General features: G+C 42.0%; 3 protein-coding genes across 5 annotated transcripts in view; 2 read left to right on the plus strand and 1 right to left on the minus strand.

The window, feature by feature from the left end:
* LOC135197692 (ras association domain-containing protein 10-like) overlaps window positions 1-26,102 on the plus strand; it is a 708,795-nt gene that overhangs the window by 108,101 nt on the left and 574,592 nt on the right. The window lies entirely within an intron of this gene.
* The window catches only part of LOC135197689 (glutamyl-tRNA(Gln) amidotransferase subunit C, mitochondrial-like), a 62,597-nt gene that overhangs the window by 23,552 nt on the left and 12,943 nt on the right, over window positions 1-26,102 (minus strand).
* On the plus strand, window positions 3,616-24,238 carry LOC135197687 (glutamyl-tRNA(Gln) amidotransferase subunit C, mitochondrial-like; the record flags this gene model as incomplete). 3 transcript variants are annotated; one of them, XM_064224704.1, is given in 4 exon segments in its annotated part: window positions 3,616-4,021; window positions 6,193-6,322; window positions 15,961-16,123; window positions 24,170-24,238. In XM_064224704.1, coding segments are annotated over 3 exon segments (326 nt in total), but the record flags the coding sequence as incomplete, so codon positions are not given.

Here is a 26,102-nt window from a genome sequence, read left to right on the forward strand (position 1 = left end):
AGTCTACCACTATCTAAGATCTGAATTAAAGAAAAAGCAGGATAACAAAGAGGAAGGATGGTTCATAAGTAAGGGAGAGCTGAAGAGAAGAGACTTTCAGACGACTAGAATGCTCTAAAAAGGAAATCCAGGGGAATATAGATAGAAACAAAAGAATTGTTAGAAGTGTAAATGAGTTAGAGGCAGGAAAATGTAAAGTAGATAGAATTGTAAATAATTTAGAGATAGGGAGTAATAATTCTTTTATGAGTGTAAATAAATTAGATTTAGGAGAAAATAGAATATATAGTAGTAATGTTAAGAGCTCTGAGGAAGGAAGAAGAAGAAGGGAAATTAGTTTAGGGCAGGTAGGTGAAGGAAGCAACTTCAGTAACAATCTTAGACTATTAGACCTAGAAGAAAAAAGTGGTTTGCAAAAGATAGATAAATGGTTTAGACGGTAGAAGCAATATTGTAAATAGAGAAAGTGAAAAATTAGTGAGCAAGACAGAAGATATATCAAGAAATCTTGAAATAAAGCTTATAAAACACCCAAGGACTGACAAAAGCAAAAATAATCGAGCTAGTAGAGATAACAAAAGAAAACACAATTATGTGCATCACACACACCTTAAACAGCAAAAATTACTATTCCCAACAAGCATCAGGGTGGTAGACTCAATGAGAGATGAAGACGACACCAAAGGAGGAGGCCTACTAATAATGTATAGAACCAAAGGAGAGATCCAGATAGAAAAAGAAAAGTCGGAACACAAAGACATTCTTATAGTAAAGGTTAACTATAGAACAACAATATTCAACATAATTCTGGTCTACATGTCAACTAGTGATAAAGAAAGAAATAAACAAATAATAAGTGCCTTACATATAGCCATAGAAAAATCCACAGACCTGCCTATGATAGGTCCTTGGGGATTTCAATGGGCACTTAGGTTTCATAGGGACACAAGAACTTGATCAAAATGGAAAATATGTTATGGACCTAATGGAAAAATATGACCTAACGCTATTAAATGGAGATCCCAGCTGCAAAGGAGAGATAACCTGGAGTAGAGGAGATCAGAACAGTGCTATAGACTTTGCCCTAGTCAACCAAAATATGTATAAAAAATATGAATGTATGGAGATAGACGAGGGAAAATATGAATATGAATCTATCAGACCATCACCTCATAAAGGTCCAATTCAAAATGAACACTAAAGTAAGGAAAACATTCAGAAATGAAACAAAAGAAATCAAATATTTGAAAGTTACAGAAGAGTCTACCAGGAAATACCTTGAATATATATATAGAGTATAAAGTAAGCCAACAAGACAGAAAAGGAGATCTAACCCAGTTGGAAGAAACAATGGGTGAAGCAAAAACAAATAACCTAGAGAAGATAATCAAAAGAAGGTTAAAGACAGGAAAGCAAGAAGAAATAGAACCAGTATGGGTCACCAAAGAAATAAAGAAAGAAATAAGCCAAAGAAGGGTATATAACAATTAAAAAGGAAAGCCACAAGAATAGAAGAAAAAAGATATTATGAAGAAGCATATCTTAAACAAAAACAAAAAGTACAGATAATAATAAAGAAAGCATATGAAGAATATGAAGATGAAGAAAAGATTAGAAATGAGATAATGAATGATAAAAACAGACACAGGAAAATCTGGGAATATATAGACATGCTGAGAGGAAAGGACCACATCAGAAAAAGAATGGATAAGAATATTCGATGAAAATAAGCAAGAGATGAAGGACGAAACCCTAGGGAAAGAGCTGGTAAAATTCTGGGAAACAATATACCAAAAAGAAGAAAACAAAATAGGAGAGATATGGAATGAAAGCAAGAAAGAACAGTACAAACATGACATGGAAGAAATAGTGAAAAGATTAGGACAGCAGATGAAATGCCATATATCTTTAAGGGAACATATGCATGGAGTGTATGACCCAACAGAGACAGAGATCAGACCCATGGAAGAAATCAACATAACAGAAGAAGATGTAAAAAATCAACTTGAGAAAATGAAGACAAATAAAGCACCAGGACCAGATGGAATGAAGCAGTACGTTCAAATTACTATTACAAAGTAACAACCTTCAAAAAGAAGAAATTGGGCAGAATGTTTAAATAACATACTGAAGGGCAGGAAAACGCAGAAAAGCTGGTTTAAGTCAAAAACAACACTTACGCCCAAAAAAACAAAACCCCACAGTCAAAGATCTAAGGCCAATTGCTCTAACAAATGCATCATATAAAATCTTCATGGGGATCCTGAGAACCAAAATAGAAAAACATATTAGAAATATAGGAAAAATGAATGAACTACAATCAGGCTTTACCGCACAAATGAGAGGAATCGATAATTTATACATCTTACAATACTGCATACAAGAGACTTACAGAAGAAAGGACCCATTATTTGTAGTATCAATAGACTTCCAAAAAGCATTTGACTCGGTTAATAGGAAAAAGCTCATTGAGGTCATGATGAAATACAGGCTACATGCAGAAGTAATAAATACAGTTGCAAAGATATATACAAATGACGTAACAAGCCTATGCCTTAACAATACAGAACCGAACAAAAAAAGAACTAAACGATAACCAATGGAATAAGACAGGGATGCAATGGCTCAACCATATTCTTTCTATTAATAACGTACTTGATAATAGAAAAATTAGAAAATACAACAGAAGGTTTCAGAAATGAAGTAATAAGGATGTTGTCTACTACTATGCAGACGACGGATTAATACTAGGGCACACACTAGAAGAAATAACAAAATCAATAAAAACCCTTATGGAAATCGCAAGTGAATGTGGCCTAAACATAAACAAGGACAAGAGTAACATACTAATATACAACGACTGGTACAGTATCGATGATGTGGAGAATATGGAACACATAGAAGGAATAAAAATAGTTAAGAATATTAAATACCTAGGAGTAACAATCAACAACATGAAAGACTGCTTCAGAGAACAGATAAAAAGGGCCCAAATTAAAGCAAAGCAGATGGCAAATATGGCTAATGCAGTCATCAATAAAAGCTGTAGCAGGGTAAAAATAGGAAAATTGTACTGGAAAGGACTAGCGATGCCTTCATTCATGTATGCAATGGAAGTCATGAAACTTGACAGGAAAACAATAAATGAATTGCAGAAGATAGATAATAAAGTATACAGAGCAATATTGAAAGCGCCAAATTACACAGCAAGTTGTGCGTTAAGATCTGAAATAGGGGCCTCTTCCTGCCAATCTAGATATATCAAGAATAAACTTTTCTACCTGAAACATACACTAAAGAATGGTGGAAATAGGCTCCTATATGAGATAACAATGGATCAGTATGAAAATAAAAAAAAAACCTGGATAATGCAAGTAAAAGAGTATATGAAAGAACTAAACATAAACTTAAGTAAAATTGAAGCAGTTAAAGACAAACAGTTAAGAGAAATAATAAACAATTGGGACAGAAAAATATGGCAGAAAGAAATGAATGAAAAGTCAACATTAAGAATCTACAGAAAATATAAAGAAAGCATAAGAGAAGAAATCTGGTATGATAACACTGAAAAAACAATGCTGATCAGTAGGGCCAGACTATGATCAGTAGGGCCAGACTAGGTATACTAGGATTAAATGATAGAAATAGGATAAAAGGAGAAGATACAAAATGTTTATACTGTGAGGAACAAAATGAAAATTTAGAACATTTCTTACTTTACTGTCCAGCATACAATGAAATTAGAAATAGATATAGCTTTATGCAGCAACCATATCAAGAAAATAAAGAGGAATTAGTAGCAAATATAATCTTATTGGTAGTACTAATGAGGGAGGAAGTGGAGAATAGGAAAGATTTTATAAAAGAAATGTGGTATTTCAGAGAGAAGAAGCTCAAGCAAACACAAACATAGGAGGAATAAAAGAAGCAAGGGAGCCGTTTCAAAGGCATATCCCACCCACTACTACTACTACTACTACGGCTGGGTCGATATGAACCGATATATTTAGTATATTTAACTGTAAGTAATGTTAAAGGGAAACAAAATAAAATATACAGTACCTACCTAATATTTGGTGTTATCATGAGGCACCTTGTTTCAGTCCAGTATATAGGTACGTTAAAGTACTTAAGTAGTATGCTGAGCTACTGAGTACGGTAGTCAAAGCGGATCCCAGCGAGAGCGTGGCCCAGTCTAGCCTACGATTGACTGAGGTTGGAACTGGTGTTCGTCAAAAGTTTCTAGATAATAACATTTTTTCTAGTTTCGTGCTAGTTATGTTAACCTAACGTTAGCCTCCTAGGTATATGTTAGTCTACGACAGTGATGATAGCATACAACCGCACCACCGGTAAACTACCTAGGCTAGCTGAGGTGCCTTACTACGTTTAAAGATATTTTTTCCTTAGTTAGGCTAGGTTAGGTCAAGTCGTGGATTGAATGCAGAGTGAGGGTCAAGACTTACTTGGAGGGAGCTCCATGAGGGGACCAAGCCGTACTTAGAAATACCACGAAGCCCCGCCTGACAAGGTTAAGTAGGACAAAGCATTTAAGGTTAGGTTAGGTAAAGCCAAGTTTTGTTAGGTTATATACTTATCCGCAGACAGAGCCTATAGCTCCTAAACTATGATCCCAAATAAAAAAAAATGCATAGAATAAAAGTTGTTCGGCATGGCGAAATCTCCCCGAAAAGTCACTTGCGTCATCATGTTACGCCAATTTACCATCCGACAATTTTTTCATCGGAACGTAACTTTTTCTAAGTACCCAGTTGATCTTAACCCTGTCACGGAGGCCGGAGCTCTCGTAGTTCTTGAGATGGCTGCAATGAAGCGCTGTACTTCACCCCGACCTCATCGCGGGAATTTTAGGCAATGGTACTAACAGCTCTAGCTAAATCCTGATCACATCCCAGGAAAGTTGTATAAGCTAGTCTAGCCAACTTTCATGATTAACTGTTTTGGTTACCACATGCTAATAGAAGGGGTGGCCCATCAGAGCATCACATATATGTTTTACAGTATGCTATTATGGCAGTAACACAGCCTCTTCTAGGCTGGAGGGTTACCCTAACAAAAGCACAAGGTAGACTACAATGGCAAAAAGATTCTTGTCTAGGCTACCATAGCCTTGCTTGAAGGTTAAGATATTCTTGTGATTTTGATTTTTGAGACCCCAGGAGCTTACTACACTTGTTGAGACTTTTGTTAGGGTACTTACACCTTTAATTTTTATTACTTGGTAATTTTACTGTTTTCATAGGATTGACTGCATTTGGGAGAACAAGCATCGACAAAATGGGGGAAGGATCCGTACAGTATGCCTAGAACTAACCTAACCTGAACCAAAGACAGAGCATTGTTCACAGGCCCCCATAACCTACCTGGGATATATTTCCATGCGAATAATATGTGTCCCTTCTGAATTCATTCAACCCACAGCCTATGTAGACTAGCCTATCTTTGTGAGCCTTCCCTAATTATACAGTAAGTTTAGCCTAAGAGTAAGGCTCGTACTGAATTATCAGTAGAGTAAGTTAACCTGCCTAAAAGGGTTAAATAACAAACAGTATTTACAACAATTGTTAATTTCTCAATATCTACTTAGCCATAGACGACTCAGTATGGATTTTATTTCCGAGAGTTCATCATGAAATGGAATATAGTTTAGGCCAGAGGCCTGTGCTGGAACCTAAGAGGTCTCACTCAGCACTGGAAGGAAAATTGACAGTAGGTAGGCTGGAAAGGAGTAACAGGAGGACAACCTCACAGTTGTACTATGGAACAATTGTTGGGAGACGGTGGGTAGCAAGATGATAATATGAATAGAGGTACAGTAAAAGGAAAGGAAGGGGTTGCAGCTAGGGGCCGAAGGGACGCTGCAACGAACCTATAGTAATGCCTACAGTACACTGCATGAGGTGCACTAATGGCACTACCTCACTACAGGGAAGAGTTTATGATGTCAGGCAAATATGTTTTACATTTACTGTACTGTTTATTTTAGTTATATTAATAATTGTTCATAATTATGCTCGGGCTTTGCCAGATGTAGTTTTGAGCATATATTTCCATTGAATTCATCAATTTAAAGATATTTAGGGTAACGGAAAACTTGATAAATACTGTAGTACATTATTTTAAATATATGTTACCAGATAAAATACATCACTAACGTTTTCAATTTTTCAGATGAACATTTGACATACTGAATAATACATTGATGAAATGCTTCGACAAACATCAAGGCACCTCCTCTATTTATTGAGAAGACATAGTGCCATAACATCAAAGTCTAGACTTTGTTCATCTACATCGAAAGGTAATGTTTTAGTTTTTCATAATATAAAACTACAGTATTTAAATGTTTTATAAACTTTGATACTAAGAGATTAATAAAAAAAATTTAAACCTTGGTTATGCCCATATTTTACATTATCACTAATTATACAGTGTTGATATACAGTATAATGTTTTGCAAGATTTCTAGTTGCTGTTTATTGGCGTAATTTCTTACAACTAAATGGCAGTGCTGTATGGAATCAAATGGCATGATAGCAGCCAAATACAGTAGTGAGCTCCTAGTATTCATACAGTACTCTCCCACAGTTTTGATCTACAGTATTCCATTAGCAATTTTTCATATACTGTATTTGGATTTTCAGTTACCTTTCTATTGTCCTGCCTTTTAAAGCCTTACAAGGTGATATATTTTTTCATCAAATCCAGAATTACTTGTAACTGAAATTTGACAATGCCTTTTGAGTCTTAAGGCAGATTAGTTCTTCAAGTAAAGAAAGATAGCATCAAAATATTAACAGGATGAAAATAAGGAAACTGGAAACATGAGAGGAGTGAGGGCCAATTTTCAACTGTATTTAGTGGAGCAGCAAGGTCACAGTTGATATGTATAGTAGTTCAGTTATTTTGATGTTAAAATTGAAATAAACAATTTTCTCACAGGTTTATATGGTAGTGACTGCAACTCATCTGTTGTTTACCATACTTCCCTTGGCTTTATGTATGCTGCCACTTACCATATCATTTGTATAAAAAAAAAAAATTAGATATGTGGAGCTGTAATTCTCTCAAAAAGGTAGATAGATATTATTAAGCACACAAGCACTTTATCAGTGTGAACTCAGCTGTTGCATCAAATAAGGCATTACAGGCAGTCCCCGCCTTACGACGGGTTCAGGTTACAATGTTCTGAGGCTACAACACTTTTCAATTATATTTATCACAAATGATTTCCAGGTTTACGATGCAAGTTCCAGGGTTACAATGCCAATCTGGCAGAAGAAATATGACTCCAAAAATGCACAATAATCAATATTTGAAAGTTTTTTTATGAAAAATGCAATAAGAATGCAGTTTACATAGTTTTTAATGCACCCAAAGCATTAAAAGTAAGGTATTCTTAGGATTTTTGACGATGTTCTGGCTTACAACGATTTTCGGCTTATGGCACGTCTCAAGAACGGAACCCGTCGTAATCCTGGGACTGCCTGTACATACATTTATTTGAAGGGCTTCAGATATCTTAGGGCATTGCTGACCTGTTATTGGTCAGTTTCCCACAGCTATACCACCCACTGCTTGTTCCTCTAAGAAGACTGTGTGTGCAATGAATGGGGCTCATGCACGTAAACACCCATCTACTAGTATTTAGCAGGCCAAAGTCTTATTGATTAACAGAATTAACCGGGCAAATTTCTCCCCTAGCTAAGAATAGCCTGCACCACCAATCAAGAAAGAGCTCTTAATCTCTAAATCCTTTGAATATTCTAACCCAGTGAGGATCTCTATATGTACACAGCAATACAGTCTTGAAAATTTAAGGCATTGGTGCCTAGTGCTTTTAAGTAGTAATACAGCCTCTTGTAAGCGCATGAATATTTGCGTTAATAATACTACCAGGAAGAACATTCCCTAATTTTAAAGTGAATGGAATGAAAGACAATATATCACTACAATAGACTGTGATGCGGATATCTTGTAATCCTCTCTTGCCATTGGTTACAACATCAGTATTACTGGGCTATAATGTACATCAGTATTACTGGGCTATAACGTGTTATCCTGCAAGCTGGCGATCAAAAGTTGCCATTTCTTGCTAGAATATAGACAACAGTTCCCGCCAAAGGTGAGGGAAATGTGATATTGATGATGTTTCTTAATTGGACCAAATAAGTATAACTGAGGAGATCAGTCCCACGCAATGGATTAGACATTTAAATGACTGTGGAAATTAATCCCACACAGTAAAATGGTTAATAGCATAAACTTTATGGAGGATAGCTAAACAGGACAGCTTTTAGTGTTGGTCTATATCAAATTCCCAGTGCTGAACAAGAGGAAACAATCACTTCAACCAGTCTTGTCACGAAGGTAAAGGTTGCAGACATCTAGAAGGTATTTTGTAACTAAACTGAATAAAATTTAAGATGATTTTTTTTCCCTACAAATACATTACAAAACTTTATTTTTACTTAGCATGCTTTCTTCCCAGCTCCACTGGTGGGTGCACATCTTGCCTGCAACGTCAAGAAATGTGTATACTTACTTGTAAGACACCCAGGAGGTTTTACCTGTTGCTAACCATTGCTTAGCAAGTTTAAGCAGCTTTATGGCTGTGTTTACCTATAGATGGAACATGGCATGTAGGCACAAGTAAAAATTTAAAATTTTATGCATGACACTTACCTGGCAGGTATATATATAGCTTATCCTCTTGACGCACTGGCAGAATTTCAAAACTCGCGGCAACCGCTAGTACACTGGTAGTTCAGGTGATGGCCACCCTGTTCCCGTGGCGCTGGTACTTGGAACTATTCCCGTTTTCCTCAGATTTTCTCTGCCAGCCGAACCGGCAACATCGTTGTTGGTTCTCTGATAGAATTTCCTGCTCGTTGACTGACTTTTTGGGTATTGGTATCGTATTCACGAAGTTAGCGTGGCAATCGCATTTGGTTTGGATTTTGATTTAGTATGTCTGATTCAGGAAGTATGTTTAGAGTTTGTGTGAAAGAAGGGTGTAAGGTGAGACTGCCGAAATCATCGGTAGATCCACATACTATTTGTAAGAAGTGTCGGGAGTTTGTATGTACGTGGGACAATAGGTGCAATGAATGTCAGTGTCTGAATGAGAAAGAGTGGAAGGCTCTTATGAAGTATGTTGAGAGATTAGAAAAAGATCGGGTTAGAAGATCTGTCTCTAGGAGTGAGAGATCGGGGTCTTCGAGTAAGCCTATGAATGAATCTTTGCATGTGTCTTCTCCAGCTCATTCACATGTAGACGTAGCACCTTCCCCTCAGGTTTCTCCTGCGCCCGTTGCTGTATCTGAGGATACTACTGATCCACAAATTGTGAAAGTGTTCGCTGCCCTTGCGTCCACGGGAGATCAAATTAAATGATTAACAGACAAAGTGGAAGTGTTTAGTGACAGTGTTGTGGAGGGGGCGCCTGATCGTCCCTCTCGTGCTCCTAGACCGAGACCTCTGTCAAGCTCCCAGACCCAAGGGAGAAGGCATGTCGACAGTCGAAGGGAGGCGAGAGGGGTTTACTCGCGATCAGTCGTCCCTTCAGGCAGTTCTGTTGCTTCCCAGGCTGCAGCAGTACGCCATGGAAAAGGCGATACTGGGAAGTGCCGTTATTCATCGGATAGTTCGGCGTCCAGGAAGGAGTAGGCGTTCGCGGAAGTATCGCGTCCTCTCAAGAGGTCATACTTTCCGTCCTCATCACAGGATGAAAGGGCTGTTGATCAAGAAGGGTGGAGTAGCCATGAGATTTTTTCATCGGAGGATGAAGAAGCTATCCCTATCAAAAGGAAGAGGATTTCTCGTCAGTTGGAAGTAACTAGCGGTGCAGTGAGAGGTGTTTCTCCGCTTAGAGGAACTCCACTGCGTAGACCGCAGGATCGCTCGCGCTCTCCGTGTTAGCCCGGTGCGTCCTCGATCTCCTCATCATCAGGAGTCTCGTAAGGAAGCGGAGACGAAGGAAGTTCTGCGGGACATGCAGGAGAGATTAGCAGTGATTGTCCAATCATGGGAGAAGCCCGAACAACCTTCGGTTAGACGTAAGGACTCGTCTCTCCCGGTTAAGTCCTCCAAGAGGACGCAGGACGTGCAGCGCAAGCCAGGACGCAGTGCATCCCTTAAGAAGGACGAAGCAGTGCAGGACGCAGGACGCAAGAGGAAGAGTGATGGACGCATGGTGGACGCATACGTTCAGGAGGACGCAGGACGCAGGCGGCAGCAGGTGGAAACTTTTTCTCGACAAGGAAGAGAGGAGTTTTACAAGGAGACAGCTCCGCATTCGCTCTCTAAGCAGGCTCTGCATAAGGATCCCGCTTTGGAGAGTCATCAGGATCTTGGTTTTCAAGATATTTCTTCGCAGGAGGAAGAATTTGTGGAGAGTGCGGAAGAGGACAAGAATGTGGAAGCTCCTTCCTCGGACTACAAGAGACTAACAGAGTGCCTCCTTTCTTTGTTTGAAGGAGATTTTCAACCTTCAGGCCCGCCATCGCCTTTGTCTCAATTTTTGAAGACGAAGACAACCAAGAAATCGTCTTTTTTGAAAATGACTTTGTCTATTTCAGCCAAGAAAGCCCTTCAAAGTGTAAATGAGTGGTTGAAGGAGAAGAGAGAGTTGGGGAAGACTTCTTTTGCGTTTCCTCCGGCCAAGTTGGCTTCTAAGTCTGGTGTTTGGTACGCTACGGGGGAAAGTCTTGGCCTGGGAGTTCCTGCCTCCTCCCAGGGAGACTTTTCCAACATAGTGGACAGCTCCCGTAGACATGCTTTACATTCAGCCAAAGTGTGGTGGACTTCGTCAGAGTTCGACCATTTACTCAAAGGTATCTATCGGACTTTTGAGGTTTTTAATTTTCTTGACTGGTCGTTGGGGGCTCTGGCTCGGACTTCGGAGATGGAAGATTCGTCAGAATCCGAGTTACCGAGAAGTATCATGTCCTGTATGGATAAAGCCTTGAGAGATGGAGCTAATGAACTGGCTTCACTTTTTACAGCAGGCGTTTTGAAGAAAAGACATCTTTTGTGCTCGTTCGCTGCTAAAGGAGTCTCGAACGCGCAAAAGTCGGAAATAATGTTCTCTCCTCTTTCAGGACAGCTCTTCCCTCAGGACATCATTAAGGACATCTCGCTCTCCCTCACTCAGAAGGCTACTCAGGATCTACTAACTTCTTCTGTAAGGAAGTATTTACCTTCTAATGTAATGAAGAAGACTCCGAAGGATACAAGAACATCACAGCAGCCCTTTCGGGGTAGGACTTTTTCCCGACCAGCATTTAGAGGGAAAAGAGTTCCAGCCAAAAGAGGTTCGAAAACCTCAACCAAGCAATGATTCAGAAGTCCTCCAGACTTGTGTGGGGGCCAGACTTTTAGACTTCTGGGAAGTCTGGCAAAGCAAAGGAGCGGATTCTTGGTCTGTAAAGGTAGCGAAGGAAGGATACAAGATCCCCTTTCTCAAGAAACCACCTCTCGCTACAGCTCCGAGAGCCCTAGGGGCTCATTACATCGATTTAGAGAAGAAAGAGGCTCTTTGGCATCAAGTTGTCAGCATGTTAGAAAAGGGGGCCATAGAACCGGTTCTGGATCACGAATCCCCAGGTTTTTACAACCGTCTGTTTCTTGTACCGAAGTCATCAGGAGGTTGGAGGCCAGTACTGGACGTAAGTCAGCTAAACTTGTTCGTAGAAAAGACCAAGTTTACGATGGAGACAAACGATTCAGTGCTGGCAGCGGTACGACCAGGGGACTGGATGGTAACGCTGGACCTTCAGGATGCGTATTTCCACATTCCGATTCATCCAAGGTCCAGGAAATATTTGAGATTCGTGATCCAGGATAGGATTTATCAATTCAAAGCCCTTTGCTTCGGTCTGTGCACGGCTCCTCAAATTTTTACAAGAATGATGTCGAATGTGGCGAAGTGGCTTCATTTGTTAGGAGTCAGTGTCTCTCTCTACCTCGACGATTGGCTCATAAGAGCACAATCAAAACAGCAATGTCTGGAGGACACGAACATCACATTGGATTTAACTCAGCAGCTGGGTCTGATGGTAAACCTGAAAAAGTCACGGTTGATCCCCTCTCAGGAGCTAGTTTATTTGGGGATTCTGATATCCTCAGTGACTTTTCAGGCTTTTCCGTCACCCGAAAGGCAGACCATGTGCCTTCGGAAAGTGCAAGAATTCCTATTGAAAGACCAATGCTCGGCGAGAGAGTGGATGAGCCTGCTGGGGACACTCTCTTCGTTAGAGCGGTTCATTTCCCTAGGGAGACTTCACATGAGGCCCTTACAGTTCTTTCTGAACGAAGTCTGGCCAAGAAGATCGCAACCAGATTCCTTCCAGTTTCCAATTCCTTTAAAGATAAAGGAGGAATTAAAGTGGTGGCTAGTTCCGGGGAGGTTGTCAGAGGGTACGTCACTCCAGCAGAGGAACCCAGACCGGATATTATTTTCCGACGCGTCAGACGCAGGCTGGGGAGCAACGCTGGGCCCTCGGGAGGAGTCAGGCCTTTGGAACGAAGAAGAGAAAGCATGGCACATAAACAGGAAGGAACTGATGGCGATCTTCTTGGCTCTGAAAGCGTTCAGACCATGGATCAGCGGCAAAGTGGTGCAGATCAACGCGGACAATACCACAGCTCTGGCATATATACGAAAACAAGGAGGAACCCACTCGTTGTCCCTTTGCAACTTGGCGAAGGAGATTCTTCTGTGGTCGGAGAGAGAAAACGTCACCCTGCTCACCAGGTTCATTCAAGGAGAGAAGAACGTCAGAGCGGACCTGTTGAGCAGGGACGGACAAGTGCTTTCCACGGAGTGGATGTTGCATCGTCAAGTATGCCAGAGACTGTGGAAGCTCTGGGGCACACCAGTAGTGGATCTTTTCGCTACCGCAGCGACGAAGAGGTTACCGAACTATTGTTCTCCAATCCCGGACCCTCTTGCAGTCGCAGTCGATGCCTTCCTACTAGATTGGACGGGTCTAGATGCGTACGCATTTCCCCCATTCAAGATTTTAGGAAGGGTAATGAAGAAATTCAGAGAAAGTCGAGGAACAAGGCTGACTCTGATAGCCCCATACTGGCCGGCCCAAACGTGGTTCACAGAGGTACTGGAATGGACAGTGGATTCTCCGAGAAGTCTACCCATGAGAGTAGATCTTCTCAAACAACCCCACTTCGACAGGTTCCACAAGAACACCCTCGCTCTGGGTCTGACTGCGTTCAGACTATCGAAAGACTTGTCAGAGCGAGGGGGTTTTCTAGAGAAGCAGCGAAGGCAGTTGCAAGAGCACGAAGGCCATCAACTATCAAAGTGTACCAGTCGAAGTGGGAGAACTTCCGTAAATGGTGTAAGAATCGGAAGATTTCCTCATCCAGTACCTCTGTGACACAAATTGCAGATTTCCTTCTGTATCTGAAGAAGGAACTGGGTTTGGCTAATCAGACAATTAAAGGTTATAAATGTATGTTGTCTGCAGTGTTTAGGCACAGAGGTTTAGATCTGTCCAACGACGCAGATCTTAGAGATCTTCTCAGATCTTTTAATACAAAGAAGGATCGACTTTGCAGAACTCCTTCTTGGAATTTGGATGTCGTTCTCAAGTTCTTGGAAACGGATAGGTTTGAACCTATGGGCAGTGCGCCTTTGCGAGAGCTAACGAAGAAGACTATTTTCTTAGTAGCCTTAGCTACAGCTAAAAGGATTAGCGAGCTGCAAGCTATTGACAAGCAAGTAGGTTGGAAGCACAACAAAGCAGTTTGTTCTTTTCAACAGGAGTTCTTAGCAAAGAATGAGAATCCTTCGCATCCGTGGCCAAGATCATTTGAGATTGAAGGACTGGCTGATCTAGTAGGTCAAGAACAAGAAAGGGTTCTTTGCCCAGTAAGAGCCTTACGGTTTTACGTAGAAAGAACAAGAAGCATTAGGGGGACTTCATGTTCTCTGTGGTGTTCTGTTAAAGATCCTACTAGACCTATGTCTAAAAACGCGATGGCTTTCTTTGTAAGAGAAGTCATTAAAGAAGCTCATTTACTTTGTCAGGAAGTATGCTTCGGCTTGATTAAGGTTAAAGCTCATGAGGTGAGAGCAGTAGCTACGTCCTTAGCATTCAGGAAAAATTTAGCCCTCAAGGACATTATAGATTCGACGTGGAGACAACTTTTGATAATTGTCAAACGTTAGGCCCGTACGTATCCTCAGGTACAGTACTGGGCAAAGGAGTTCCCACCCCATAACCTAATACAGGGGGTCCTCGAGTTACGACGTTGATCCGTTCTTACGATGCATCGTAACACGAAATTTCAGCGTAAGTCGGAACTTGAAAAATGACACATGATTTAATGGTAAATACCTATCAATAACAACGAGAGAACAATTCCTTACCTTTATTAGTTTGATTGGCTTGCACACTGGAGAGGAAGCTGCGGTGCTGGAGAGACTGGGGGAGGTTAGTGAAGAGAAAAAGATACGCCGTTGATTTTGGTCTTCCAACCAAAGCACCAATAACCTTTCCATTTCAATTATTAGACCACTACGCTGCTTAGTTATCACTGTCGCTTTCATAGGAGCAGATCCTTTCACATGTTCAACGATGCGCTCTTATCTTTGATAATGGTAGCAACGGTCGAACGGCTAAGGCCAAGCGAGCGGCCAATGTTTGTTGGCGTTTCTCCCTTCTTCGGATCGCTTTATAATGTCCACTTTAATTTCCATGGTGATGGCCTTTCTTTTCTTCGATGCACTACCATCAGAAGAGTCCGCCTTGCGCTTGGGAGCCATAACAAAGAGCAAAAAGTTACAAAAACGATACAACACGAGGGAGAGAGAGGCAGTGTAAACAACCAAAATGGCGTATGGACGAGGACTGAGCGTAGCGAAGCGACGCCGTCCTCTCCCCCACAAAGCGTATTCTTCCGCCGTGCGCCTGGAACTAGTTCGCGTTTGTTTACGTTGCTTACGACGCTAAACCGCGTAAGACGGAACGACGCAAAATATTATTTTTTATATTTTTATGGGGGCGCGTTCGTAACCACGAAACATCGTAAGTCGAGACCATCGTAACCCGAGGACTTACTGTAACATGCTAGGTTTTTATTTTAATGAGGTTATAGTGTTTTTTATGGTTGTCTGAGAAGGTTAATACCAGCTCAGTTTTTTGGTGTAGTGTTTATTATTGTATGTGTGTGTGGTTCAGGTGACTAACTTTCCTAGCATGAATGCCCGTGGTAAATGAGGGCTAGGGTTCTCTGTCAGCAGATTGGTCATGTCCAGTTGTCAGACCCTTGTTGTTAGCTTTCTCAACAAACAGGTCACATCCTAGTTGAGAGCTACTAAGGTTTAGCAGGCTAAGAGGCAGGACCTACGAAGTCAGCTACCTTAGCAGGTAAGGAACTAAATAAGTAATTTTAAAAATTAGTTAATTTTTGAATTATGACGATGTTGACCCACCTCCAAATGTGTCAATCAGCTATATATATACCTGCCAGGTAAGTGTCATGCATAAAAATGATATTGTTATGATACAATAAAGTTTTATGCATACTTACCTGGCAGGTATATATATAGCTTATCCTCTTGACGCACTGGCAGAATTTCAAAACTCGCGGCAACCGCTAGTACACTGGTAGTTCAGGTGATGGCCACCCCGTTCCCGTGGCGCTGGTACTTGGAACTATTCCCGTTTTCCTCAGATTTTCTCTGAACCCTGTCTCCTGAGGGGAGGAGGGTGGGAATTTAATTATATATACCTGCCAGGTAAGTATGCATAAAACTTTATTGTATCATAACAATATCATTTTTAGAAAACTGTCTTGATTTGTACAGATAATTCTACGTTATTTTGCCTAAGTCTTTGACTAAATTATTCTGTGTATCAACCATTAATTTATTTCTGGTCATGATTCACTCAGTATTAAAATGTTTTTCAGGTAAACAATCAACAGTCCCACAGCAGCCAGTGGATTCAGATGTTAGTCATGACATCGTATCCGGTGTAACTATCGATATGGATTTAGTTCAGCATCTTGAAAAACTTTCTCTTGTAGACTTTGCTAATAAGGAAGGCCTAACAAGATTACAGGCTGCCATAAGGTGAGTAAAATTATGTATTTTATTTTATTTATCCTTGTTTATTAGCTCATAGAGATTGTTACAGTGCAAACATAGTAAAATATATAGCATAAAATGTACTGACCAAATGTCATGGTAATTGACAATTGTTTAATATAATATAAACTTGCAAAATAAGGATAGCTTATAGAATTTTAGGTAATTTATGATGCTATAAAACTGGATAATTGTGCTTTTGTTTGACTGGTTTTAATTAAATTGTTGGTTGTGAATGTTTGAGGGGTGCAACGGCAATACAAATTGCCTTTTGAGCCATTTTTAGTGTGCCATATAAGGCCTATAGTAAGTGGTACTTCTTTGGGTCTCCATACTCACAGCCAAACTAATGCCTCTAAATGAAATGTTTACTTTTTACATATCACAACTTTACTGTTCATTCAAGTTTTGAAAAAAAAAAATAAATAAATAAATAAATAACAATGTGAAGTTATTTCTTGGTAATCTAGCAAATGCGCACCTGGTAAATTATTGTTAATGCAAGGAAAAGGATAATGCAAAGAAAAGATTTTTCATCCGTTTAAAATTGGATTTTGACCTAAGAGTCAAAATTGCAATTTATGTAGTATAAGTACACAGCTTTGTTCTTTACACTGCACTGTATTTAGAAAAATGGTGCAGGGAAACACTTTCTTTGAATAATATGTTTGAACAGAGAAAGTTTCACGACTATTTCAAATTTTGTTAGTTGATGACCTTGTGGATTGTTTGTTTGAATTTTAGATTTTGTACATGAACTTTCCTGTCAGACATATACTTAGCTTACGCTCTGACGTCACGACAGAATTCAAAACTCGCGGCTAACGCGACAGGTAGGTCAGGTGATCTACCTTACCCGCCGCTGGGAGGCGGGTGTAAGAACCATCATACCTTTCTTGCCAGATTTTTTCTGTCGTCGGTGTCGACCACACCTGTTGTCGGTACCTCTTGACAGTTGGATTCTTTTCTCGTTTTCGCCCTGGATTGTTTCTACGGACTTATGGTGAAGTACCCGATCTTTTGGCCTGGCATTCGCGATTTGTGGACAGTTATTGGACTTTTCTTTGGATTTTCTTTGGATTTTCTTGGATTCATGATGTCTGATGTTGATACTAAGAAAACTGCTATGTTTAGAGTTTGTTGTATGACTGAGTGTAAGGTGAGGCTACCGAAAGCTGCGGTAGACCCTCACACGGTATGTTTGAAGTGTAGAGGAAATGAATGCACCTTTAATAACCTTGTAATGAATGTGAAAAGCTGAATGAGGATGAGTGGAAGTCTTTGTCTTCCTACTTGAGGAAGCTTGAAAAGGATAAAGTTAGGAAAGCTTCTTCCAGGAGCAGTAGTAGATCTCGTATTAGCGAGTTGGATGTAGATAATCCTATTTTAGAAGTAGCTCCTTTGTCAGTTTCAGCTCCTGCTCCCTGCACCGAAGCCGAAGATGCGCCTTCGGAAGTGGCCTCAATGAAAGCCACCATTCGCAGTATGGAGAGGAAAATCAAGCAACTAGAAGGTAAGAGTGATTCCAATAGTGATTTGTGCAGTGAACCCAGTGCAGTGGAGGGTGCGTCTGATCGGCTCCCTAATGCTTCCAGGCCTAGACCTCTTCCAGACTCCCAGTCCCAGTGGAGGAGGAAAGTCGAAAGCCGCAGGAAGGTTAGGGAGCATCCCCAACGGTCAGGCGTCCCCTCGGTAGCTCCTGTTGATCGTTCCCAGGCTACCTTGGATCGCTCCAAGAGAGAAATTTTGCGCCAGTGCTTCTCGTCGTCGCCTTCGCCTTCTCCTAAAAGAGGATGGAGCTCTTCGGAAGCCTCGCGCCCTTCGAAGAGAGCCTGGAACGCTCCCTGCGCCCGCCCTTCCAGCCCTGAAGTTTTTTCGGAAGAGCCTGAGGTGGAAGTGAAGAAGCGTAAGAGATCTCAGGAGTATCGTTCCCCGAGTGGAGATCAAGCCTCGTCTCCTGTTCACGAGTTTGTGAATTCTCCTGCAAGGGTGTTGGCTAACCTTCAGGCGCAGATTTCGGCTCTGGCTGGCTCTCTTTGCGTGTCTTCTCGTCGTAGGAAGGACGTCTCGCTTCCTGTAAAGAAGTCCAGGCTCCCCTCTCCTGACTCTCGCTATTCGACGGAAGCGGCGCGCTCACCTGTGCGTTCGGATTCTCGCAGGAGGCTTTCTGCTTCGGACAAGATCACATCTGCGTCTAAGCGACATTCGCCTGACAGACAAGTTTCTCCTTCGGACAAGGAGCAAACTGCGCGTAGGAGATCCTCACCCTACAGACACTCTTCTCGAGACAGGATCGCTCCCCTTGACAGGCGCCAAGAGCCTAGTAGGCACTACTCACCTCGTAGCCGCTCCTCGTCTCGCCTCCACTCTCCGGTTGACAAGCGCCCTAAATCGGACAGGCGCCCTTCGCTGGACAGGCGTCAAGAGCTTGTTAGGCGCGTTTCGCCTGGCAGGCGCTCTTTCTCCCGACTTTTACTCGCCTCGAGTCAGGCGCCGAGAGCCTAGCAGGCGCTTCTCCCCTGGTAGGCGCTCACCTAGTAGGCGCTCGTCGCCAGAGATTCTCTCGCCTCGGTTCAGGCGCCAAGAGCCTGGTAGGCGCTTTTCGTATGGCAGGCGCCGTTCGCCTGGTAGCCGCTCTCCTTTGGATAGGCGCCAAGAGCCTGATAGAAGTTCTTCTTCAAACAGGCGCTCTGCACCTGACTGCCGCCTGTCTCCTATTAGGCTTCAAGAATCTGGGAGACGCACTCCTCCAGACAAGAAGGATGTGGCAAGTAGACACTTGCCTGAAGCATTGTCTCCAAGACGTATACGTCTAACTTCCTCTAGAGACTCCTTTAAGAATAGTCGCGCCTCTAAGGATCAGGAGGGCTCTTCAGCTCAGGAGGAACAGGACCCCTCAGAAGAAGAAGGACCAAAAGACGCCTCAGTTTCCTCCTATAAGAAACTAACAGAGTTACTCCTGCAAGAGTTTGGAGATATCCTTTCTCCTGTGGCTCCCCCTTCTCCTCTTTCGTTATTCTCCACTTCGAAGACGTCGAAGGTTTCGTCTTGTGTAAGGATGAAACCTACTGTTTCCATGAAGAAGGCGCTGAGAGGTTTTGGGGAATGGCTCCTTTCTAAGGAAGAGAAAGGGAAGACGGTTTTTTCTTTCCCTCCGTCTAAACTGACCGGCAGATTGGATTCTGGTACGAATCGGGAGAACCTTTAGGCCTCGCTCTCCCTTCGTCTGCGGACTCGGACTTCTCTTCATTAGTGGATTCTCTCGTCGTTCCGCCCTCTTGTCCGCCAAGACTACGTGGGGAATGAACGAACTTGACCACTTACTGAAGGGAATGTTCCGAGTCCTGGAAGTTTTCAACTTCCTTGATTGGTCTTTAGGTGTTCTGGCTAATAAGACCAAGACCCCAGATGCTCTGTCTCCTGAAGATCTTAACTGTGTACTCACTTGCATGGATAAAGCAGTGAGAGACGGATCGAGTGAAGTCTCATCACTGTTTGGGAGCTGGGAGTGCTTAAGAAGAAACGGTCGGTCTACTGTTCGTTTCTCACGAAGGCAGTGTCTCATGCGCAAAGGGCCTCGCTCTTGTATGCTCAACTCTCTCCGCTTCTGTTTCCCAAGAAAATTATCCAAGATGTCTCGAGTGCCCTTTCAGCTAAGGCTACTCAGGACATGTTAGCCCAGGCGGCCAGGAAACCTCGCTATGTCTTCCAACCCAAGACCAAGAAAGAGACTCCTCTGAGACAGGAGCCCCCCTTTCGAGGAGGACCCGCTGTCAGAGGTTCTGCAACCAGAGGGACTAGACCTTTTAAGAGAGGTAAAACCTTCTCTAAGTCAGTCAAGGGAAGAAATAGCGGTCAAGGACTCCAGACATCAGTGGGTGCCAGACTACTGAAATTTGCCGACGTCTGGGCCCACAAAGGGGCAAGACAAATTGGTCCCTATCGATTGTCAGCAAAGGATACCTCATTCCCTTCTCGTCAAGACCACCATTGACGACAACTCCGAGGGAGTTGGTAGCCAAGTACAAGGACCCCATCATGAATCAAGCCCTTTCTCTAGCAGTAGATCTCATGCTAGAGAAGGAGGCTATAGAACTAGTGAAAGATCCCGCTCTGCGGGCTTTTACAACAGACTTTTCCTAGTTCCGAAGAACTCAGGAGGATGGAGACCGGTGTTGGATGTAAGCGCCCTGAACGTCTTTGTGGAAAAGAGGAAGTTCGCCATGGAGACAACTTCCTCAGTGTTAGCGGCTCTTCGTCCAGGGGACTGGATGGTGTCTCTAGACCTTCAGGACGCTTACTTTCATGTGCCGATCCATCCTTCTTCACGGAAGTATCTACGATTCATGATGGGAGGAAACATCTTCCAATTCAAGGCCTTGTGCTTCGGCCTATCAACTGCACCCCAAGTTTTCACGGGGTTAATGAAAAACGTGGCGCAGTGGCTACATTTGGAGGGAGTGAGGGTGTCGCTTTATCTCGACGACTGGCTTTAATCAGAGCAGAGTCTCAAGAAAGATGTCTGGAGGACCTTCAAAAGACCCTTACATTGGCAAGTTCGCTGGGACTTCTGGTGAACTTCCAGAAGTCTCAATTAATCCCCAGTCAAGAGAGGATCTATCTGGGGATTCGGATAGCTTCTCTGGCTTTTCGGGCTTTTCCGTCCGCCAGAGATGGATAGCTCGTTGCTACGAGAAAATAACGACCTTCCTAGAGAAAGATGCATGCACAGCGAGGGAGTGGATGAGTCTGCTGGGGACACTCTCCTCGCTGGAGCAATTCGTTTCTCTCTAGGAAGGTTGCATCTCAGGCCTCTACAGTTCTTCCTATACCAGAACTGGAGGCGGTCTCTCCCTAGATCTGGAATTCTCCTTCAAGATCTCAAGGGAAATCAAGAGAGACCTTCGGTGGTGGAACAACCCACTTCGATTTGTGGAAGGAATGTCTCTCTACATGCCGAACCAGCCATGTGTTGTTTTCCGACGCATCGGAGGCAGGTTGGGGAGCGACGCTCGGGACAAGAGAAGTGTCAGGCACCTGGAAGGGGGATCAGGTGTCCTGGCACATCAACAAGAAAGAGTTGATGGCAGTCTGGATGGCATTGAAAGCCTTCGAACCCCACGTCCGAAATGCAGTAGTGCAGGTCAATTCGGACAACACAACAGCCTTGGCGTACATCAAAAAACAGGGGGGGACGCACTCCTTCTCCCTGTACGAAACAGCAAGGGATCTTCTGCTGTGGTCTCAAACAAGGAAGATCAGTCTTCTCACCAGATTCGTACAGGGAGAAAGGAACGTCAGGGCCGATCTCCTGAGCAGGAAGAATCAACTCCTGCCTTCCGAGTGGCCCCTCCACTCAGAAGTATGCCAAGACCTGTGGAGAAGATGGGGCAGACCTCACATCGATCTCTTTGCAACAGCAAAGAACGCAAGAATCGAACTTTACTGCTCCCCGATCTCAGACCCAGGAGCAGTATCAGTGGATGCGTTTCTCCTAGATTGGACAGGGCTAGACGTCTACGCCTTTCCCCCCTTCAAAGTACTAGGACAAACCCTCAAGAAATTTGCTATCTCGGAGAGGACAAGAATGACGCTAGTAGCTCCGTTCTGGCCCGCCCAAGATTGGTTCACAGAGGTACTGGAATGGTTGGTGGACTTTCCAAGAGCACTTCCACAGAGACAAGATTTGCTCAAACAACCCCACTTCGACAGGTATCACAGAAACCTCCCCGCTCTCAATCTGACTGGCTTTCGACTGTCAAAAGTCTTGTCAGAGCGAAGGGGTTTTCGACAAAAGCTGCTAAGGCTATCGCCTCAGCTAGAAGACCTTCGACCCTTAAAGTCTACCAGTCGAAGTGGACGTCTTTCGCCGTTGGTGCAGGAACCAGAAGTTTTTCCTCTTCCAGTACCTCTGTGACTCAGATAGCAGATTTCCTAGTTTTCCTCAGAGAAAAATGCGGTTTGGCAGTATCTACTATCAAAGGATACCGAAGCATGCTGGCTGCGGTATTCAGACATAGGAATCTAGATCTTTCAAATAACAAAGATCTTCATGATCTCTTAAGATCTTTTGAATCTTCCAAGAAAACCTCGAGCGAAGTTCCAAGTTGGAATCTGGATGTGGTTCTTCGTTTCCTGAGGTCCGCTAGGTTTGAACCACCACATTTAGCCTCCTTCAAAGATCTCACGAGGAAAGCTCTCATTTCTCATGGCTTTAGCATCAGCTAAAAGGGTTAGTGAGATTCATGCCCTAGAAGGAAGGGTAGGTTTCAAAGGAGATTCCGTGGTTTGTTCCTTCCTTCCTTCGTTTTTGGCAAAAAATGAGAACCCCTCAAATCCGTGGCCAAGGAACTTTGAGGTTCGTGGTTTATCTGCCATAGTAGGGGAAGAACCTGAAAGAACTCTTTGCCCTGTTAGGAGTTTAGAATACTACCTTCAGAAGAAGAAAACCTTAAGGGCATTGAGGATAGACTATGGTGCTCTGTAAAGGACCCCAGCAGACCATTGTCGAAAAATGCGCTGTCTTTCTTCATTAGAAGTGTTGTGAAAGAAGCACATAAAGCTTGTAATGAGGAACATTCAAGATCCTAAAAGTCAAGGCTCATGAAGTAAGAGCGATTGCCACTTCCTTGGCCTTTAAGAAGAATATGTCTCTTCAGAATCTGATGAAAACTACATTCTGGAGATGTAATTCAGTATTCGCCAACCACTACCTAAAAGACGTCAGTATATTACGTATGACGAGTGCTTCGCGTTACCGGCCCGTACGTATCGTCGGATTCGGTGCTGGGGCAAGGGAGCTGGAACATATCCTTAGTAGTTTTTTTTTCCCTTGTTTTTTTTTTTGGTAATTGAGTTCATATGGTTGTATGAAAAATGATGCAGGTAGGCATCTTTTTTCGTTTCGTAATGCTAATAACGTTGGTTTGGTTAGGTGATCGGATTTGGTTGAAGCTCCCTGCGTTGGTAGTGGACAGGTTCTGTCATAGAAGAGGGCGAACCCCATTGACATGATCCGACTTGGATTCTACTAAGTAAGCGGATATCAAGTCCCGTTAGTAGACCCAAAGAGTCTTTTCAGCTGTAGGTCACGCCCTCGCTGTAGCTCTTATGGCTATGCAGACTAATAGACAGTATCTATGAAGTCTTCAGCCTAAACAGGTAAGAACCAAGGTTATTTTTATCCTACAACAGGTGTTGTTTTTTACCTTTTCTTTGTTATTTTCTGTCTTGTACCCTCCACCAAGGGTGTCAATCAGCTAAGTATATGTCTGACAGGAAAGTTCATGTACAAAAATGATATTGTTATTTTACAATAAAGTTTTGTACATACTTACCTGGCAGACATATACGATTGATGGCCCGCCCAGCCTCCCCTCAGGAGACAGGTATAAGAGAGAAAAAATCTGGCAAGAAAGGTATGATGGTTCTTACACCCGCCTCCCAGCGGCGGGTAAGGTAGATCACCTGACCTACCTGTCGCGTTAGCCGCGAGTTTTGAATTCTGTCGTGACGTCAGAGACGTAAGCTAAGTATATGTCTGCCAGGTAAGTATGTACAAAACTTTATTGTAAAATAACAATACTCATTTTTTTTACTAATGAGAAAATGCTAGGCAAAGGTTAAAGGATATATTATGTGAATTAGCACCAGTGAGGAAGTGTACCACGCTGTAGCCCTATGTGAATTGCTAGATTGTCGAGCATAAATGTTCCAAGTTTGACATTTTAGATTTTAGTAATCCAAACAAGTAGGTTGTTTTCTTGTGAAAATAGGTAAATAATTTCATTAAAACATTGTTACATTGATGCTGAAGATTTGTCTCAGGTGATTGATAAACTAGAACTGTGTGTGAAGAGCTGGAAGTCGAAGAGTTTTATCTTTGCTTTGTTATAAGCTCCCTGTATTTTTATTTTTTATAGTGCATCATGCCAAGCAAACTTTTTACATTTATTTACAGTGGAAAATTTGGAGTTTACCATATACGTATTTTAGTATTCTTCTGATACTTGCTGGATCTTCTTTTTACAGCTTTGCAGATCAGCTAGCTCAGGTTGACACAGAAGATGTAGAACCAATGTATTCTGTTCTTGAAGACAGGTAAGGATCAATCAAAACTAGATGTAAGTTTTTTCTTCTGTTCAACCACAAAGCTATAGTGAAAGAGTTAACATTCCTACTTTCACAAAAAGCAAAGGAAATGTGAAACAAAAATTCATTGGTAATAAAAACCTACCATGCAGTAGGAATTTGTATACTTAGGCTTGTTTGCAGGCACAAGCATTGAAATAAAAATATTTAAATATATTTAGTCATTGTTCTAAATATGTACAAATGTGAAGACTTTAAGCCATGACACACTAAGCCTTATGTAATATGCTTTTGAATCAGCCTCTCCATCCATTTATTGGTTGGGAAGACGAGGTAACTATTAAGGGAAATAGTTTTTATTTATGAAACAGTTTTGTTTTAGGAAATTTATGTTCATACAGACCAGGGAATTATTTTACATTACCCTTCTCACTTTCCAATTCTTTATTACAAATTAGTTTCCGCAACACCATTGATTTATATATGTTGGGTCTCAAAAGTTGAGCCAAAGGATATGTTTTTAATCTATATTGCAAGTAACAACACAGGCCGTCCTGACTTTAAAACATTACCTGTAAAGTATCTTAAGATACTTAAAAGCAGCAGTTATTTAAATTATTGGTGTCCTGACAGTAATTCTTTTGGTGCTTTTCTCTATCACTGCCACTGAAATATGTGGCCAGCTGTGAGACATTTAAACTGCTGTATATCCATAATGTGTGTTTAGCAGAGCAACTCAAGAATGGGTACGCAGCGCAGAGTTAATCTTCTAGAGAGATTAACCTAATGAATGTATTACCAAATTTGATCGAAATCTGTTTACCTGTTCTTCAGGTAGTTGCTAACAGCACCTGGTGAGAAAACGTTATCTGTTTTACTAAATGAGGGCTTCTATCATTTCTCCACCCAAAGGAGTAGAGAGTAATGCATTATGTATTATGAAAACAGACTGCAGTTCTTCACATCAGAGATCTCACACAGTCAGCAGACTGGCATATAATTGTATGCATGGGTGTGGAGAATACATTTTAAATCTCCTTTCAGTATCAAAATGAGATCAATCTGATACCATTGATTAGATCTTGGATGTGTACATGATATTTTTCTACTTCCCAGGTAGTTTACCAGTAAAATATATATTGGCAACACAAGGAGTAGCATTAGTGCAAATTTAGAGTTCTCTGGCCATGTTCATTAATTATTTCTGTACTTTCTCTTCAAGGCACTTAGGTCAGTAACCACTTTGAAGTTCCATAGGACCATTACTTTCTCTTAAGGGTCCATTTATATAATTTGTGACGAGATTATAGAATTCAGTTAATTCTTCAGTTAGGAGTTTAATGCAGGCACCATATGGACTGAAATATTCATAATCCATTCATAAAATGAAAAATCAAGGTCCTTTATTTTGACCAGGTAACAGACATTTTAGGACAAATTTCTGTGGGATATGTATTTTAAACTGACCTTATCTAGACTTCAAATGTTGTGGCATGCAGGCATCCTTAAGTAGGGCTACTTGGCCATGTCAACAGAACTCATGACCATCCCTATGGTATATGGAAAACCAGTAATTGCCGTGGGCTGTCCAGTTTCATCCTTTTATTGGGTGGAAGCACTGTCTTTAGCTATAACAAGAATCATGTCAGCTAAAGGTGGGGACACTGAAGCTTCTGGTGAGAAAGATTTACAATCCTCTTCTGCCTGCCTAGGGAATGTACGACTGACCCCTTCTTTTTTCGGGGGGAGGGGGTCTCTTAGCCTTTGACCAGTCTTCCATTAGACAATGGAGTTGCTTCCTAGCAAGGAAGACTTACTGGCTTTTACACTTTACCAAAGGATGACCTAGAGGCATCTACAGTACAAGTTAACC

This window comes from Macrobrachium nipponense, chromosome 21 (assembly GCF_015104395.2).
Source record: "Macrobrachium nipponense isolate FS-2020 chromosome 21, ASM1510439v2, whole genome shotgun sequence".
In the NCBI taxonomy this organism is placed as follows: domain Eukaryota; kingdom Metazoa; phylum Arthropoda; class Malacostraca; order Decapoda; family Palaemonidae; genus Macrobrachium; species Macrobrachium nipponense.